Consider the following 18,281-nt stretch of genomic DNA (forward strand, 5'->3'; position numbering starts at 1 on the left):
TGAGTTTTTAACAACGGTATTTTGCGAAATAACAGGGCAGTAGTTAGCGATCTGCCCCAGCATAAGCTCGAGCATGCTGACCTTTTGCTGGCGCGTGCGCCGTTGCGCCGCGGGAACATCGGCATCGGTAAAACCTCTGAATGGAGATGCCCTTGTCTTCTTTTCCCAGCACGTGCCGTCAACTAGAAAGGGAGCAAACTCAGTGTCCAAAGATAGCGTGTAAACAAGGTTCTGACGCCAGTTTTCGAATGAGTTCACGGTCTCAACTTTCGTTAGACACCACTGCTTCGGTGCTCTTTGTGTATTCGCCATGGCTAAAGTCTCGAGTTTTGTCAGCGGAGATAATCCACAACGCGGCTCACTCACGCGTATTTATAGTGAATGGATCTCACATGAGCTCACCGGGATGTTTGGGGAGTGAGTACGATAACGCTGCCACCACACCAGTGTGTAGGTGAGGTACATTAAATTGCCGACACAAGAGCGACACACACTTCACATACTGGCGCTAAGTATGTAAATAATTAAATACATTAGCATTATCAATATTGGTGATCTCGCAGGGTGACGATAGTTCCCAACACTACTGTAGTGTATTATTTACTCACCCTCCAGTCTCCGCATCCTAGGTGTATATGACTTCCCTCTTTCAGACGAATGCAATCTGAGTTATATTAAAATTTATCCTGGCACTCTCAAGCTTTAGAATGGCATAAACGGGTGTTTCTCTTCATCAGTCCAAAACAAGTCCAATAATATGCATCCATCCATAATAAAAAAGTGCCTCAAATGGCTCCGGGGGGTTAATAAAGGCCTCCTGTAGCCTCCTGTTTTTGTAAGAAAAATATCCATGTTTAAAATGTAAGAATCACTTAAATCTAGCTTGCACTAACAGTTGTACATGGAACTTGCTTCTTTGACAAGGGGCGTGGCAGTACTGAAATACCGTCTAAGCTGTTCACGACACATTTCGTTTTTCGGAAGGCGGGCCTTCATTAAACCCGGAACTAATCAAGCCTTTTGTGCCAGGCTGGGAGAAATGTATTGTAATAATGTAAATTATGTTAAAAATATTTTTTTTTGAACCACCAAGCATGAAAACATGTTCTAGTACACCCCCAAAACAAAATCAAGACTTTATAAAAGAGTATAATAGGACCCCTTTAACACATCGTAAATATTTGTTATTGTTGTTTAACTTGTAACATGTTAACGTGTGCTTTGTAGGTTATGGCAATTTACAATGGAATTACTGATTTCCGTTGTCATTTTTAAAATAAGATTATGTATGCTTTTAATTCAACCTGCATTTATTTATTTATTTTGCAGTGTTTCCTTCTGTTGACCCCTGCTACAGCTACACTGTGCTGGACAATCCATGGAGATCCACCAATAATACATATGATTCAGTTTTAAAATGTGATGGGTCAGTCACCTGGAGCGGCTGGTATCGTCTCTTCATTAACAATGTGAACGCTCAGATCCCAGACACGTGTGTTGCAAAGTATAGCTGTGGCACCCATATACCACTGTGGATCCGTGGTGGACACCCAACAGTACAGGATGGAGTCGTCACTCGAGATGTCTGTGGTCACTGGGAAAATTACTGCTGCTATATCGGGTCTTACCCCATTAAAGTCAAAGCCTGTCCAGGCAATTATTATGTCTATGAGCTGGTTAGTCCAACTTGGTGCTATTTAGCATACTGTGCAGGTGATTATATTCACATGAGCTCTTTGTATTTTTTTGTGTTATTGTTAACTCATTAATATTCATCAGTCATTGTTTTTTTCCAGTTACTAACATCAGCAGCACTGTTACAACAATTGCACCAGAGACAAGCACAGCTGGTAATGTAGTCCGATGTTAAGTTTTTTTTTTTTTTTTTTTTTGTATTAATTTTCATTTATGTATCTAATTTCTAAACTAATTTTTGTTCATCTATGTTTGTGTATGGAAGCCTTGAACCACACTGTAGAAAAAAACATTCTCAGATCCAGAATTTTCTAGATTTTTCTCTCTACAATAACTTTTTTCTCTCTTCAAAAACATTTTCTTTTTCTCCACAAGAGGCAAAAAGGAAAAAGATAAACTAGCATTAGCATGCAGTATCAACCCCGGCCACCAGGTGCCACAACTATCAGTAAGCATTATATAAGGCTTACACTGCTTTCTCTGTTTATTTATCCTTGAACTATACATTGCATTACAATCAAGACAAAAGGTTATACATGTTCCATATGGAATTTTTTGTCATGTGTAACATCTAGAATTCTTTTTTACATAACACAGCATAACATTTTGTTTTTTGTTTTTTTAAAGCCAGTGCTAAATCAATCAGTCAATCAATCAATAAATAGTAGCTTGTAGTAGTAGTTTGATTAGGTCCATAGACAACTACAAACAAAGAAATGTGCAACAAACAAAATGGTGAATAAATTTAGATTCCAGATGTTTTTTTTTTTTTTGTTCTTGTCTTTATTACTTTTCTTAACTCTAAGGCCCTGTAAGGCTATAATATTTCAGTTTGAATACAGTTCATATAAAGTGTTATTTACATGGTACACCGCCATTCAAAAGTTTGGGATCGGTAAGATTTTTAATGGTTTTTTTAAAGAAGTCTCTTATGCTCATCAAGGCTGCATTTATTTGGTCAAAAATACAGAAAAAAAAAAAAAAAAAAAAAAAAAAAAAAAAACATAAATATTATTGCAATTAAAAATAATGATTTTCTGTTTTAATATACTTTAATATATAATTGATTTCTCTGATGCAGTGCTGAATTTTTCATCAGCTATTACTCCAGTCTTTAGTGTCATTGCTTGGTCCCTAATAATAATAATTATAGTCGAGTTTTTTTTTGTTTTTTTTTGTTTTTTTGCAGAGAGAAAAAAAATGGGAGAGGGCACTTTTCTTTAAAAAATAAAAATCAGAGAGACACACACACACAAACCTTAGGTGCTTCCATACTCATGGTCACATTCATCATTTATTTTTGCTCTATGCTTTTATAATATTGCATAAATGACTCTATATCATTTGCAGTTTTGTTTTAATATCATCTTTGTGCTGTTTTCTGTCACTGCAGTTATAAATATAACACCGCAGGATGAATGCACAGTAAGTTGACTTTCTGAAGTTGACTTTCTAAAATGGACATTTTATAGTTGGTCTCACAGCTTCTGAGAATTACAGTCCATAGATCAGTGCAATAAGATGCGCATATTGTCAGATATTTGAAATGAATGACTGAATGAATGTGCTTTTCTATTTATTGCTGATGATTACATGCACAAACTTACATTTGTTTGCTATTAATTTTGCAAAGCATGATTAAAATCACAGAGTGTGTTTTATTTACCACTTGATTGTGATTTCAGAGTCAGACCTCTGGAGGATGTTTTCAAAATCTTCTTGAGCAGATCGAGAACATTACAGCTCAAGTGCTTCCTTTGAATGTAAGTGCCTGATCAAGAAAAATCATCAAATCTAATTTGGATAATAACTGACATAGCAATGTTGTACATTTATATGTACAGTAACTCTGTTGAACTGCATTTATCTGATCAATGAATTAGACTGTGACAAACATTTTGACTGTGGCCTTCAACACTTCAGAGAAGACTTTGGAGTCATTTTCATCAGCAAAACCAACTGAACTAGCCTCCTATGGAAACCGCATGTTAAAAACCACTGAAAAACTCATCTCTACATTGGTGAAGCCGACAATCACAAGTGACAATGTCAGTTTTACTCTTGCTACTGTTGGTAAGTGTAGACCATTATTATTGATGATAAAACTCAGATTACATATGATATCAGTGACTTTATCAAGAGAGCAGGGGTGAGTCAGACAGCAACAAATGCAGCAGTAACTGTTTAATTGTGTAGAGTTATAAGCTTTTATGAGAAAGCGGGAAACGCAGAATCACTGAAGGAAAGAGAAACACAAGCACTATTGCCCTATGCGGTTTGGTCATTCCTCCACACGCAAACACAGTATCAGCTCACTGAAACTGAACCTTTTTGAAAACTCCTGACATAACTCCAGCAAGTCTTTGATTGGCCAACATGGCTTTACATTTAGGGTTATATCACCACCTGTTGGGTTGGCATGACAGTGCGTTAACATGTTTTTGTGTTTTCATGCTTCACAGGATTTTTTTTTTTTTTTTTTAAACAAAGGGGGAAAAATACCAACATCATGCCCATGGACTGTCTGTGTGTTTTTTTTTTTTTTTTTTTCCCCATGTGCTCCCCGTGACCTAGTTTTCCCTCTTGTTTGATTAGTCATTGTATTCACCTGTGTCTAGTTAATACAATATAAATATATATATAAATACTGATTTACATCCGTTGTCATATGTGCTTATTTATGTTTCTGAGCATGCACATGTAAGCAAGAAAAAAACGCCCGTTTTGTGTGAGAGTGAATTGAATGGACATTTGTCATTAAAATAATGCCAAGGAAACTGCCTCAAACAAACTATTAAAATAAGAAAAAGTTGTGTCTGAAAGCTGCATAGATTTTTTTAATTGGTTAAAATGAATGGAGTGACACAGCTGAGAATCGCTGTTGCTGCAAGTGACGTCAGACCAGGTGTGAGAGCCGGCTACAATGCCCGCCACGAGGGAAGAAGCCGTGGACAGTGAAATCGCAGAGAGGAGCTCCACCCACCGCACCATAGCTGAGGGTGAGCTAGCTGTGGATCAGGAACTGCTGAACTTAGAAGAAGTGATTATGGATGTATATGCTGACCTGCTCCCTCTCCTCCCGAGTCAAGCCCAGGGAGGGCTGTTGTTCCCACGTCTGGCCCAGGAAGGGCCACAGATCCCAAGTCCAGCCCAGAGAGGGCTCCTGTTTCCTGGTCCAGCCCAGAAAGAGATCCTGTTTCCCCGTCCAGCCCAGAGAGGGCTTCTGTTCCCAAATCCAGCCAGGAGAGGGCTTCTGTTCCCAAGGGCAGCCCTAAGAGCCTGGAGGCTCAAAACGGCCTGCCCACCCACCTGCTCCTGCCTCCTCCCCTGCTGTCATCTGGCAGCTCCTCTGCTCACCCTCAGCCCACCATCTGTGCGGTGGGATCACAGCGGGTCTGCCAGTCTCCATTGGCGTCATGGGTGGAGGATCCCCTGTCTCCAGCCTCAGAGTCCAGGACTCTGCCTCGACTCGTCGATTGACCATGGCTCCTAGCTCCCTCCTCTGCGCTGTGATCCGGCAGTCCACTGGCTCCACCGGGCTCCCTCGTCCCTCCGGCTCCTTGGTCTGTCGTCGACCATCCTTCGCCTTGGTCTCCACTCCTCTGGCTTTGCCTTGTCTCTCCGTTGCTCCAGCTCCGTCAGGCTCCGCCTTTCCTTCAGCTCCACCTTGGTCCTCAATTACTCCACTGCAGGCTTCCGGATCTACGCCTCCATATCGGTTGCCGGAGCAATCTGTTCCTCCTCTGCCCTCCGGATCATCCTTGTCACCCCGGCTCATCGCCTCTCCGTCTCCACCTCGGGCTCCTCTGCCACTTGCTCAGTCGGCCCCCTGGAGTCGTTAGCCCTTCCTCCTCCATGGCCCGCCATTACGGCTGTGGCCTGAGTGCCACCTGGCACTGCCTGCTCCAAGCCCCTCCTGTCTCCATCTGGTCCGCCCTGGCTCCTCGTATCTCTTCTCTGGCTCCTCCCTCCATCATCACCACTCTTGTCTCAGAGTCCTCCACGCGGGCGAGTACCTACGGGTGACCCGCTAAAATTGACGTAACGGGTAGAATAATATTTATGTCTCGGGTGTGGTGTGGGTGTGGGTCGGACGGGTGACAGGCACGGGTATTAGCTCTGTGGACTCAATCCGGTACACTCTGATACGCAGACCGTTTAAAAGGCCCTTTCACACAGGATGCGGCAAACGGTGGAATCGCTGTGCAGCTGCTTCTTTCGCTTTGTCTTGTATTGGAAGTGTTTTTTGCAGTTGAGGTGAACGTAGTTGCAAAGGTTTTCCCTCTTGTTTGATTAGTCATTGTATTCACCTGTGTCTAGTTAATTACCCTCGCTTAACTGAATACTTACAGTGTGTCTGCCCCATCATTCCTTTGTCCGGTGTTGAACGTCAATGTTGTGTTATGTGTGTGTTCCTACCTGCCCTGTGTTATGCTGTTTCGACTATTAAAGGCTGTTATTGTAACTGTGAGGTCGTCCATGAAAGCCCTAATAGGTGGCTACCTCACTCCAGACTTGCTGAGAGGGCCTTTGCACTCCGAAGAGGGTCACTGAGATAGTCCAACCAGTAATAATTTCTACTTCTAATTGGTGCCAGTCTGAAGATAGTCACTGAGACACAGGATCCTGACTGCTCTTTGCTTCTGAGCATAGGCATTTGGTGCCTCTATGCTGAATCTTTCAGCTCCAATACTCACTATGATGGATTTTATTGTTTTCAGAAGCCAGTCTATATCACCCTTGGTGGTCCTTCCAAGATCTGGGGACTCATGTACAAAGACTTGCGTTGAATTCATTCTAAAACATAGTGTACGGACAAAGCTGTAATTCTGTGCTCTGTGCACTGTACGCACAAAAAAAATCTGATGTATTAAACTCTGCGTAAACTAAACTCTTTGTACATCCCAATTAACGTGAAATTGAGCGCACATGCACGAGCACAAAAAAGAAAAATAAATGAGTGGGAGAGTTTGGAGGACGCCGTCAACGTAGTGGGATCTGAAACTCACACTGTAAAAGAAATTGGTCAAAAAATGAATACCATCTCTGAATACCATTTATATTTTATTTATATTGCCGCAATCACACGTTGACGGGCCTGAATGGCTTGTTGGTTGGGCTGCACATACACTGGTTCTGGGTCAGGGTCATCTGGCGCCAGTGCCTCCACCTCACTGAGTGGTATGCCGTGCATGTGCATGACATTGTGCAGCACACCACAGGCCAGCACGATGCGACACACCCCTGGGGTTGTCTTTCCTTCATGGTTTCCGCAGCTTGCTTGGGTTCTTCCTCCTGAAAATAAATTGAGCAAAGATGATTTTTTTTTTTTCAACTCAAGTAAAAGTACCACGATTTAATTATACTCAATAAAGCAGAAAAAAATGTACTGAAGTACTGAAACGAAAGGTATTTGTAATTAGTTACCTTCCACCAGTGCGCATTACCAACCAGTGCGACTTTACTTCTGTCAGACGTCTACAGGTCTTTCAGAGGTTTAGATGTTGCAGTTTTATTAAAAATAACATTCATTTAAAGTTACCATAACAGCGATTAGTGTCACTTTTAGATGGACTCTATATATATATATATATATATATATATAGAGTCCATCTAAAAGTGACACTAATCGCTGTTATGGTATATCGCTGTATATATATAAATATATATATATAAATAGAGTCACTTTTATATATATAAATTTATATATATATATATATATATATATATATATATATATATATGTATGTATGTATATATAAATTTAGTGCATACAATTATACATACAATTGTACATACAATTAAATAGTCTAAATAGCACATAACTGCTAGTTTGTGTTTAATCAGAGGGTCAAGTCTTCATGGTTGGACCAAATGTCACCTTAAATAAAATCCCACAACTTGACACGACAAATTCTTCTGTGGACATCGATCTCATTGGGATCGCAAAGAGCAACAATGAAAGTATGTCAAATGTTTTAGTTTGATTTTAAAATGTAAGAAGATACATCATACCATTACCACTAAACCACTTTTACTTACTTTTTTGGGTTGCTGTAGTTATTTTAACATATAATATAATGTATTTTTCTTTTGTTTCTGTCACACAGGATCAGCTGCTGTGGCTTTCATGAGCTACAGCACGATGGAGAATCTACTGAAGCCAGACTTCTTCAACACATCAAATGACACTGTTAAAACCATGATGTCCACTGTGATCTCAGCTACTCTTCCCAAAACCACCAACACTAAACTCACCAAACCAGTCAACTTCACCTTCAGACACATCAGAGTGAGAGACTGAAATGTGTTTATGTCGAACATCTGAAAACATCTAATATTCAGTGTTCTGTTCTTTTATTCCTTTTCATTCTTGTTTTTGCAGAAGTTTGATCCCACTAGTTCTCTGTCCTGTGTTTACTGGAATATCAGTGAGTGGATTGTAGATGGTTGTTCTGTTTTAAAGACCAACAGCAGCTACACTGTGTGTTCCTGTGTTCATCTGTCGACATTTGCTCTCATCATGCAAACCAGCCGTCCACCAGAGGTACGAGAACATTGCTGAAGAAACTGAAGAACAACACAGGTTTGGCACTCATGTACTCTGACATGTTTTCTCAGAGCGACTCTCAACTGCTGGATCTGTTGAATCTGGTGTGTGTGATCGTGGGGCTGGTGTTCTTCAGTTTGGCCCTGTTGACATTTGCCCTTTGTCAGTGGAGTCCTGGAGTGAATAATGTGGCTCGAATCAACATCTGCATCAGTCTTCTGTTGGCTCATCTTCTGTTTCTGCTCACACAGCATTTCCTGAACATCATACGGCCTAAGCAGGTGAGAATGATGAAGGAGCCCTACAGCTCAGCACAGCCTCACTGAGAATCATCATAACCGTCTCTCATGGTCTCCAGGTGTTGTGTGCCGTGATCTCAGGCCTTCTGCACTTCTTCTTTCTCTCCGGCTTTGTGTGGATGTTCATTGAAGCTGTGATGCTCTTCATCTATGTAAAGAACCTATCACAGATCAGCTCCAGAAAGAGGGAGGTGCTTAGCAGTGGATTCCTGTGTGTGATTGGATATCTGATTGCTCTGGTTGTGGTGTGTGTCTCGGTCGGTCTGGTTCCTGAAGGCTACGGCAGCGAATGGTGAGTTGTTGTTGTTTTTAAGTTAATTTGGTTAGAAGAAAATATAGCAGCTCTGGACTAGGGGAGAGCGGGGACAAAAGTAACGCGGGACGAAAGTAACAAAGCTATTTTCTCAGAGCTGTTAGATCAGGTCCCCACGCCAGACAATTAGGATTCAGCCCCGGACACCAGATCCCGTCAGAAAATATCAGTCTTTCCGGTAACAGAACAACTAGTCAGCAAGCTGTAGTTACCCCAACCCCACTAACAAGCAGGTTTCTGTCAGTTATGAAGTTGACCGATGAAAGCCAGAAAAGAGCAGAAGCAGGAGACGAAGTGAAAGGTATAACAGAATTTATTGAACAGTTTTAGTTGCGTATGTCTCAATGTTCAAACTTCGCCTGGAGAACACAAATTCAACAAGTATTGTTATACCAAATTGGTTCACAATAACATCCCATAAACCTTGAGTTTCTATAAACATTCCCTTGTATCTCTTATTCATGAAGACAAACAGCCCTTGAAGCTACACAGTCATAAGACTAAACAACAATGGAAAAAATATATAAAAAAACAACTATAATATAATATAAATTACTAATCAATTAATGAATCAATAAAATGAATATATAAATGACTATAATGATTATTATAAATGATTATATGATTAAATGAAATAATTAAATGATGAAATGATTAATGATTATAAATGAATAAAGAATAAATGAAGAATATATAAAAAGAAAGCAAAACACAACACAAATGTATTATTGCTCTGAGGCAAAACACACACAGTTTGCATTTGAGGATCGTCAGATCCTTCAGAGCCCAGACTAAATTTGCTTTCCAAGCTATGACAGCACATTCAGCACGCAACCCTTGATGGGGCTGAGAAATATCACGTGATTTTGTTATTTTTTCCGTGGTTAGGTCCAGAAAGCAGTTTTCAAAAACAATAAGTAAATTATGGAAATGGTAATTTTTTTCAAATTAGTTGTTGTGTTTCTCATTTCATGTGTCATAGTAATAATCTTATTTAGTGCTGTAATACATCCCGAGGTTTAGCTTTTCAGAGTTTTTTAGTATAGAAGTAAATCAGATTTAAATGTCAGGAGTTTCTGTCGGGACGAATGTAACACTGGTTACTTTTGTGCCCCTACAGTCACAAGAAGTGTTTCTTTTGTCCCGCACCATGCTAATTTGGTGACTTTCTGTGTCTTGCATCATTTATTAAAACGTTTATCCTAAATGTTTATGTTGTATTATATCAAAAGAATATGCCAAGAGTGAGGGTCAGAAAGACAGACAGAGGTCTGTTTCAGCCACATAATCATGAGAGGGTGTTTCTGTCATGAATATCAGTCTCAGGGCTGTTGCTACATCACATTTACCTTAGTCGTATTTAGGTTTTAGCCATACCTTAGCTTTTCCAACTCCACCTATGAATTTACAGTGTTTGTAGATGTTTTTATGCATATTTGAATTTATGCATACAAACATCTGACTGGAAACATGAATAGGCCTACTGTTAAATTATGCTGAGAATTTATATTATGCTAATCTAATTTTCATATTGTTCATTCTGTTAAAAAATGTTTTACAAAAATAAGTTGAATAAATAAATAAATACATAAAACAATTCAAGTTTGTACACTCAGGTTTTGAAACATTTGATGAAACTTAAAAGGAAAATGTAATACTTTTTTGCAAATATTAAGGACAATATATGTTTGCAGTTACATATTAACAAGGTCATAGTCATGTATGTTTAATAAAAACAAGAGTTACACAAAAAATCTAGCTTGTATTGTTGTGTTACTTTTGACCCACCTGTGTGTTACTTTCGTCCCAACCAACAGGGTTGAAAGTAACAAACTGAAATTATACTGAAGTCTTTCTACATTTTTACAAAATACCACCTGATATTAATAGACCACACTTCTGAGTTATAGGCCACAGCAAAAATATACCTTTCTCAACAACTTCGCCCCTGCTTTCCCCTACTGTGACATTTCCAACACCTGAAATACATTTCTGACAAATTCATTCAGTTATTATATTGATTTTTCTCTAAACAGCTGCTGGATTAAAATCGATAAAGGCTTCATCTGGAGTTTTCTGGGTCCTGTTTGTGTCATACTAGCGGTATACGCATTTCTTTTTACATTTTTATACTAAAAGAAAAACAGGTTGATTCATTTTTCTTTTACTTTGTAGTCCAACACGCTTCTCTTCATCAAGATCATCATCAGTCTGAACTCAACTCTGAAAAGTCTCAATGCTGAAGTTTCACAGATGAAACAAACCAAGTAACATTATAATTTAATCACTCTAAATAAATCCACATATAGTCAATAAATAACTTATTCTTTGTCTGTTTCTCTGCAGGATTATGGTGTTTAAAACACTGGCTCAGTTTGTGGTTCTTGGTTGCCCCTGGATTCTGGGTTTCTTCACTAATGGCAGGAAGGAGCTGGAGATCCTCTTCCTGATCTTGAACTCCCAGCAGGGAACCTTCATCTTCCTGATCTATTGTGTCCTCAATAATGAGGTCAGACATCACTCAGTTTACATGTATAATCTGGATGTTTTCACTGAGGTCCATGTTCTTATTTTGGTGACCTGTGACCTGAAGAGTGGAATGTCAGAGGCAGTTTGTTTAAACTGTTACTCTTCCTTTTCCTTCCTGTGACTGAATGTTCAAATGAACCAAAACTATTCAAACTCCAACTGTTAAAAAAATTATATTTAAACTGACAGAAAATGCCCTTTTCTTTATTTTGTCATTTTTAATGGAAAAAAAAAAGAAAAGCATGCAAATCTAGTCTCTAAAAGCCTCTTTTTCTTACCTGTTTATTCTAAAATTCTGGTTCATGAGTTTCAGAGGTTAAATTGATCTCTTGTCTCATTCTTGTCCAGGTTAGACAGCAGTATAAGAAGTTCTTCAGATGTCTTTGCTGCATCAAACAACACTGATGACTACAACATCACGTTCAGAAAGTAATAAATACTGTTCAAGTGCCATTCATATACAGGTTATTTTATGAAACAGAATCGATGGGTTTGGATGTTAAATGTCAGAGTCATCGCTCCTTTCTAAAAATGATAGAAAACATATTCAAGTATCTGATTTTATTGCTGTTAACACTACTAAAGCTGTTTCACCTCTGAACTGTTTTATTTAGTCTTCTTTAAGAGGGGTCATTGGATGCTAAATTCACTTTTACATATTGTTTGAGCTAAGGCTGTCACGATATTAGATTTTTTACACCACACTTATTGTGGCCAAAAAAATTCACTATAGCAGTATATCACAATACCTACAGAAACCTTGGGAGAAAAAATTATCAGCCAAATTAATTTTTACTTTGTTTATTTAGTTTTTGTTTTTTACCCAATGAACATACAGTAGGGATACTGATAAACACAGGACACAAGACTCTGACTTTCTTGGTCTTGTTTGAAGCTCCCATAGATATAACAAGAAAGAAGATACTGTCCAGTTCAACATTATGATAAATAAATATTGACATCAAAACTGATACTTTAACCTGTTAACTTGTGTACCCTTTTTTAAACTCTTTAACCTATAGTTGCACCGGCCCCAATGATGTCATGGAGTAAAAGTGCTGCTAATTCAGTTTTAATGTGGACCTAGAACGGCCGCAGATGAGGCATTGAGTGCATGACTCTGCGACCAACTTAACATTTTACATAGTTTAATGTAGCAATGTGGTCGCTCAGTTTTCTAGATCAGTTTAATTGTGTAATTTGAACAAAAAAATCAAGTGCTATGCACAGGCTGCATTGGCCATGACTTGATTGCAAATACAAATACAAAAATAAGACGAGTAAAGAAAACATCTTACATGTTAATATAATCACCCTTTATTTAAATCAGTGGTGGCGTTTCACAAAATCATAGGGTACTTTAAGTTGATTCAACTCAAAAACAGTTTATTCAATCTGAAATGTTAACTTATTCTAAGTGACAACTTAGATATTTGAGTTGAATCAACTTAAAATTTTAAGGCAGCTGGGTTACTTACCCATCTGTTAAGTTTAGCAAACACAAATATCTAAATTGTTGCTTAGTACAATATTTCAAGTTGACTAAACTTATTTTAGTTGACTGAACTTAAAATTTTAAGGCAGCAGGGTAACAAATTATTTTAAGCTGACTCAACAAATTGTGTTTTTTTATTTTTTACAGTGTACACTTAACATTTAATAAAAAATCAAGATCAAATAGAGTTGGTTTTTGACCAGCAAATAACGGAGATCTGTGTTTTGTCTGTCAAAAGATGAGGCAGCAAGTGCATCACATTATGTGTTTTCATCAATCTACAGGTTATAACTTTTATTGTAGCTATAAGGGTGGTTAGTTTTTTTTGTTGTTTAATACACTTGGCCAAAACGTCATGATATAAACGATGAAGTGCTATATTCATAGGATATTTCAAGGGTCGACTACAAAAGTATATTGGCTACAACTAAACGGCAAAAGCTAAGACTAAGCTTCAGGTGTGTTTGAGTACAACACAGAACACTGAAAACGGCTTCATTTTTTGGGATGTGGAAAGAGCCTCTCACTCTCCCACTCGGACGACATGACTCTTTTTTGGAGTAGCTGCGCACACTGCATCGTCTTCTTGACAGGTGTCAGCGTTAAGGTGCAATACTGCCACCTGGGATGTCAACCAGATACTGGCGCTGGAGTATTTACGTGTCATGCTAACATAAGAGTCCTATTTATGTTGTGGTTATCACCAATACTGGTATATTGTCACACCCTAAATTAATACAATATCGATATTTCATGCTTTGAATATCACGATTATCATCAATACTGGTATATTGCGACATCCCTAGTTTGAACATAAATGCGTGTTGGCAGTGTGTACACAACCACCTTATAATAATAAAAAAATCCATCCAGTGCTCTTTTTAAAATCGTCAGTAATAACACATATTTTCCTGGGTTACTGTTCTGTAATCGTGGCTGAATGATGTAGTTCTGAACAGGCCCATCCCACGATTATTGATGCACACAACCGTCTTACCTTAGACCCATCTCTTGTTTTGCATGAATCTTTGCAAATCGCCTTTCCTAATAATGTGCTAGTTAGCAAGTTCCGCGGCTAAAGTTTACAGTCTCTCAGAGAACGACTCGTCACCTCACAAAAGAGAGGGGGCAGGGTGAGCAGAGCTCATTAGCATTTAAAGGGACATGCACTGAAACAGGCTCACTGTGAACGGAGTTGATTTTGACAAGGTAAAAGACTGCTGTTTTACACTACCATTGAGGAATTATAACAAAAGTCTGTTAAGACTTTTCAAGAAACTCCTAAAAACTATTTCATGTGTGCATGGTAAAGGGAAATAAATGGCTTCTATGGAATTCTACAGTTGTGTGAGATTAACAGATGTATAACTTTACATTTATATTTTTAATTATTGAGTTCAGAAAGCTCCCAGACCAATGTTACAGTTGATTAGTTGAAATATTGTATTGTTCTTTAGATATTCATATGCCTCATACAAAATATATAAACCACAAACTGTATTTGCATGAATTAAAAAAAAAAAAAAAAAAAAAAAAAAAATGTAAATGAACACCTTAAATGAATCTGTATTATCACTCAGTTTAAATGTTGTATATAAGCATGAACTGCATTTTGCTTTTGTTTAGATTACATTTAGGTTTTCCTGTATGATTTTAATGAATTTTGGTTACAAAATGTTAATTGTCTCGCTGGCACAGAGGGGCAGAAGCAGAGATAGCGTTTCAACAGTTTATTTACATAGAGGTGCAGCAACAGAGTGATATGATGAAACAGATAAGTAGTGAAGTCTTTTGAGCAGGTAATTCACAGCCATTCCGGAATACACGGGTAAGTACACCGTAAGCAGACAGAACATTCCACAAGAGCAGCTCAGTCACTTCCCTTAAAGTGTCTGAATTTCCTTCCTTCACAGATCCGTTCAAGCCGGAGTCCTCCAGGACATCCTCATGGAGCAATTCCACTGACAGAGAAACGTACATATACCTGTAACATGAGAAACTATGATACCAGCCGATGAGTGAAGCAAACAGGTAGGTCTTTATACTGTGGTGGTGATTGGGTGCACAGGTGTTCGTGATCTGTAATCAGGTGATTGAGAACGAGTGACTATGGCTGGTGAGACAGACGGGAGCCTGGAAGGATTCTGGGAAATGTAGTTGGTGAAATCAGATTGAGTGACAGACAGTGTGGCGGATTTGTGACATTACCTCCCCCTCCCGGAAGGCGCGTCCTCGCGCCGAAAGGAGCCCAGATGTAGAGGAAAGATGGCACCGGTCTTACAATAAGTCGGGGTAGCTCTGGCTCTTCAGGCAGCCAGGGTGGTGCTGTACTTTCAGGAGGGCGTCCTGGAGGATAGAACATTGGGAGGTGTTCAGTGGGCTCCGGAGGTGTAGTCACTGGCGAGTACCCTGGAGGCGCAGGTTCTGACGAGTGGTCAGGAAGAGCGGCCTCTGGATAGCGCTCAGGAGGAGTGGGCACTGGAGGATGCTCCTTAGGAGCAGACACAGGAAGGCATACTTGAGGCGCAGGCTCAGGAGGGCGCTCTGGAGGCGCAGGCTCAGGAGGGTGCTCTGGACTTGACTCTGGAACAATAATAATAACTTGACTTGGCTCATGGAACTCTACAGTGACTTGACTTGGTTCAAGGAGATCAGCAGTGACCTGACTAGGCTCATGAAGATCGGCCGTGACCTGACTTGGCTCTGGAAGTTCGGCCGTGACTTGACTTGGCTCTGGAAGTTCGGCCGTGACTTGACTTGGCTCTGGAAGTTCGGCCGTGACTTGACTTGGCTCTGGAAACACAGGTGCGACTTGACTGGACTCGGAAACTTGACTTGACTCAGGAAACGCGGCTGCAACTTGACTCAGGAAACAAAGCTGCTACTTTGCTTGACTCATGAACGACAGCTCTAACTTGACTTGACTCATGAACAGCACTCCTGGCCGTGACGAGGGAACTGGATTCGTTAGCGCACGGAACGGCACTCCTGGCCGTGACGAGGGTACTGGATTCGGGCGAGATAGCCTTCCCGGTCGGGTGCTTTGGCTGGCCGGCCATCTCGGCCGGGTGCTCTGGCTGGGCGGCCATCTTGTGAACTGGCTCTGGGAAGGCGGGCTTGACGTGAGCAGGCCCTGGAGTGGCAGGCTTAACGTGAGCAGGCCCTGAAGCGGCAGACGTGGCGTGAATGGGTTTCAGTGGACGACTAGCGGATTTCAGCGCCGATCGAACCAAAGTGATTGCTGGGTCCGCCAGCTTTGACCCCAGGTTAGCATTGCAGGGCCCCCATTTGTGACCACAGAAAATCTTGGAAGGGTGCCTGAGGTCAGTGGTATGGCATGTGGAGGATCTCGGCATAGGGTGAGCTGGTAAAGTGACGTGAGTTTCAGAAGGGACAGGACGGGACTGGAACTCAATCTTTCTTCCCTCTTCGATTTCAATGTTAGAGCCATTCAAATATAGAATGAGATTGATTAATTAAATTAAAGAGAAATCACACACGGGAAAACTGCAGCGAATAGTGTTCTCGTCCAGTCCCATCTGAAAAACCACACATAACGAAGCGTCGGGCCAGCCCACCTGATGGAATAGCTCGATAAATTCCGTCGCGTAGATGTAGATACCCTGACGTAGATTTAACAGCCGATCCTCAGCCCACTGCTGCTTAGCAATGACTCCGGTCATTTTGAACTCAAATCTGTGGTTGAAAATCCTCCTTTGTCTGGGCTGGTATCCTGTCTCGCTGGCACAGAGGGGCAGAGGCAGAGATAGCATTTCAACAGTTTATTTACATAGAGGTGCAGCAACAGAGTGATACGATGAAACAAAGGTAAGTAGTAAAGTCTTTTGAGCAGGTAATTCACAGCCGTTCCGGAATATACAGGTAAGTACACAGTCAGCGGATTCTGGGAAATGTAGTTGGTGAAACCGGATTGAGTGACAGACAGTGTGGCAAATTTGTGACATTAACAAATAGACTATACAACAGACTGACTAATAAGCATTATTCAGTCACTGCCAATGTAACAAACATCACAGTCCACTTCATTGGGTTAAAACTGACAAAAACCTGATATAGAATTACCTATGATCAAATGAAGATGATACTGTCAAATCCTGTCTAAATTATGAAACGCTCACCTGGCTCACTTTTAACATTGTGTTGACAATAAGTAACGTTACACCTACATGTCAACTAACTCTCATTATAGTATTAGCAGACTATCTGCTAACTACACATACCTTTTTTTACTCATTTGCATATATTTTTTATCATAAACTTCATTTTGTAGACATTTTCTAAACCAAGCAATTGTCAGTCAAGCATGTGTTATATCAAGCACTCAGAAACATTTTGTCACAAATAGCACATTTTACCCAATGCTGTTTTTTTTTTTTTTTTTTGGTAGCTGACATATTACATGGTTGCAATATTTGCAATTAATGATTCAATTAATTTAATGAAATTATGATATGAATATTTGGATTTTGTAGCAAATTAGCTCAAAAGGGAAAATGTATATAAATAATTACAATTAATTATGATTAATTACAATTATTTATATCAGGCTGCCAGTAGTAACTGTAGCAGAATTAATTTTCCATCAACTAATCTCTTCGTCCAACGAACATTCAGTACAATTTCATATCAACTCTATGAAATGATATTTTCTTGGCCAGAGAAAATAACTTTCTTAAAGTACTATTGCATTAGAGCATGTAGCTTGAATCAGAATCGTAAAGGGACATTAATTTTACAAGGCAGAATCAGAATCAAAACTCATGTAATTTGAGTTTTAGGACTAACACATAACTAATCTAAACAAACAAACATACAATTATTCATACATGGGGGAAGGGTCAATGAAAAGCCATTAGAGAGACAAGAAAATGTAGCTATGAAGAAAGTCAGTTAACCACCTGAGTGAAACCATCAGTGCTGTCTACAGCTTATACTAAACCTCTGTTTTGTTTACTTAAATGTACGATACTTGCATTGTCTTGGTCACTGAACGAGCATCTGAATGCAGTTTCGGGTGAAAGACTTGATGGTTTGGAGCAGTGGTGTTTTGGAATTGTGATCACGTTCTTCCAGATCTAAAGAGTGATGAACTCCAAAGATGTCCTGACTCGATGGTGACTGGGAGAAGAAGAACCAAAAGCTAAGAGACCCAGCTGAAATCCTATGATCTTTGGGGAATGGAAAGACAAGGCTGCGAGGCCTGGCACAAACTTAGAGAAGTCCCGAAGATTTCTAGCTCATCCTCCCCATCTTCTTAGGATCTAGAAGAACCGCAGACTGACTGAAAGAAGATACTAAGAAGCGCCGGCGGGGGTCACTGGTGTGACGCCTTTAAGGTCGCTGTAGGTCACACCTCCAGGGTGTCAAAGAGCCAATGGT

At 39.8% G+C, this 18,281-nt stretch overlaps 1 protein-coding gene across 1 annotated transcript; it reads left to right on the forward strand.

Moving 5' to 3' along the window:
* The first annotated feature begins 310 nt into the window (after nucleotides 1–310).
* On the forward strand, nucleotides 311–11,814 carry LOC127154192 (adhesion G protein-coupled receptor E3). Its single transcript, XM_051095600.1, has 15 exons — nucleotides 311–368; nucleotides 1,330–1,713; nucleotides 1,797–1,850; nucleotides 3,089–3,120; nucleotides 3,381–3,458; nucleotides 3,579–3,768; nucleotides 7,543–7,659; nucleotides 7,806–7,987; nucleotides 8,081–8,242; nucleotides 8,317–8,526; nucleotides 8,604–8,836; nucleotides 10,894–10,960; nucleotides 11,033–11,124; nucleotides 11,204–11,366; nucleotides 11,735–11,814. The coding sequence occupies exons 1-15, from the start codon at nucleotides 311–313 to the stop codon at nucleotides 11,789–11,791; spliced, it is 2,079 nt and encodes a 692-aa protein (XP_050951557.1). The 3' UTR covers nucleotides 11,792–11,814.
* Nucleotides 11,815–18,281: the final 6,467 nt, after the last annotated feature.

This window comes from Labeo rohita, chromosome 22, assembly GCF_022985175.1.
Source record: "Labeo rohita strain BAU-BD-2019 chromosome 22, IGBB_LRoh.1.0, whole genome shotgun sequence".
NCBI classification, from domain to species: domain Eukaryota; kingdom Metazoa; phylum Chordata; class Actinopteri; order Cypriniformes; family Cyprinidae; genus Labeo; species Labeo rohita.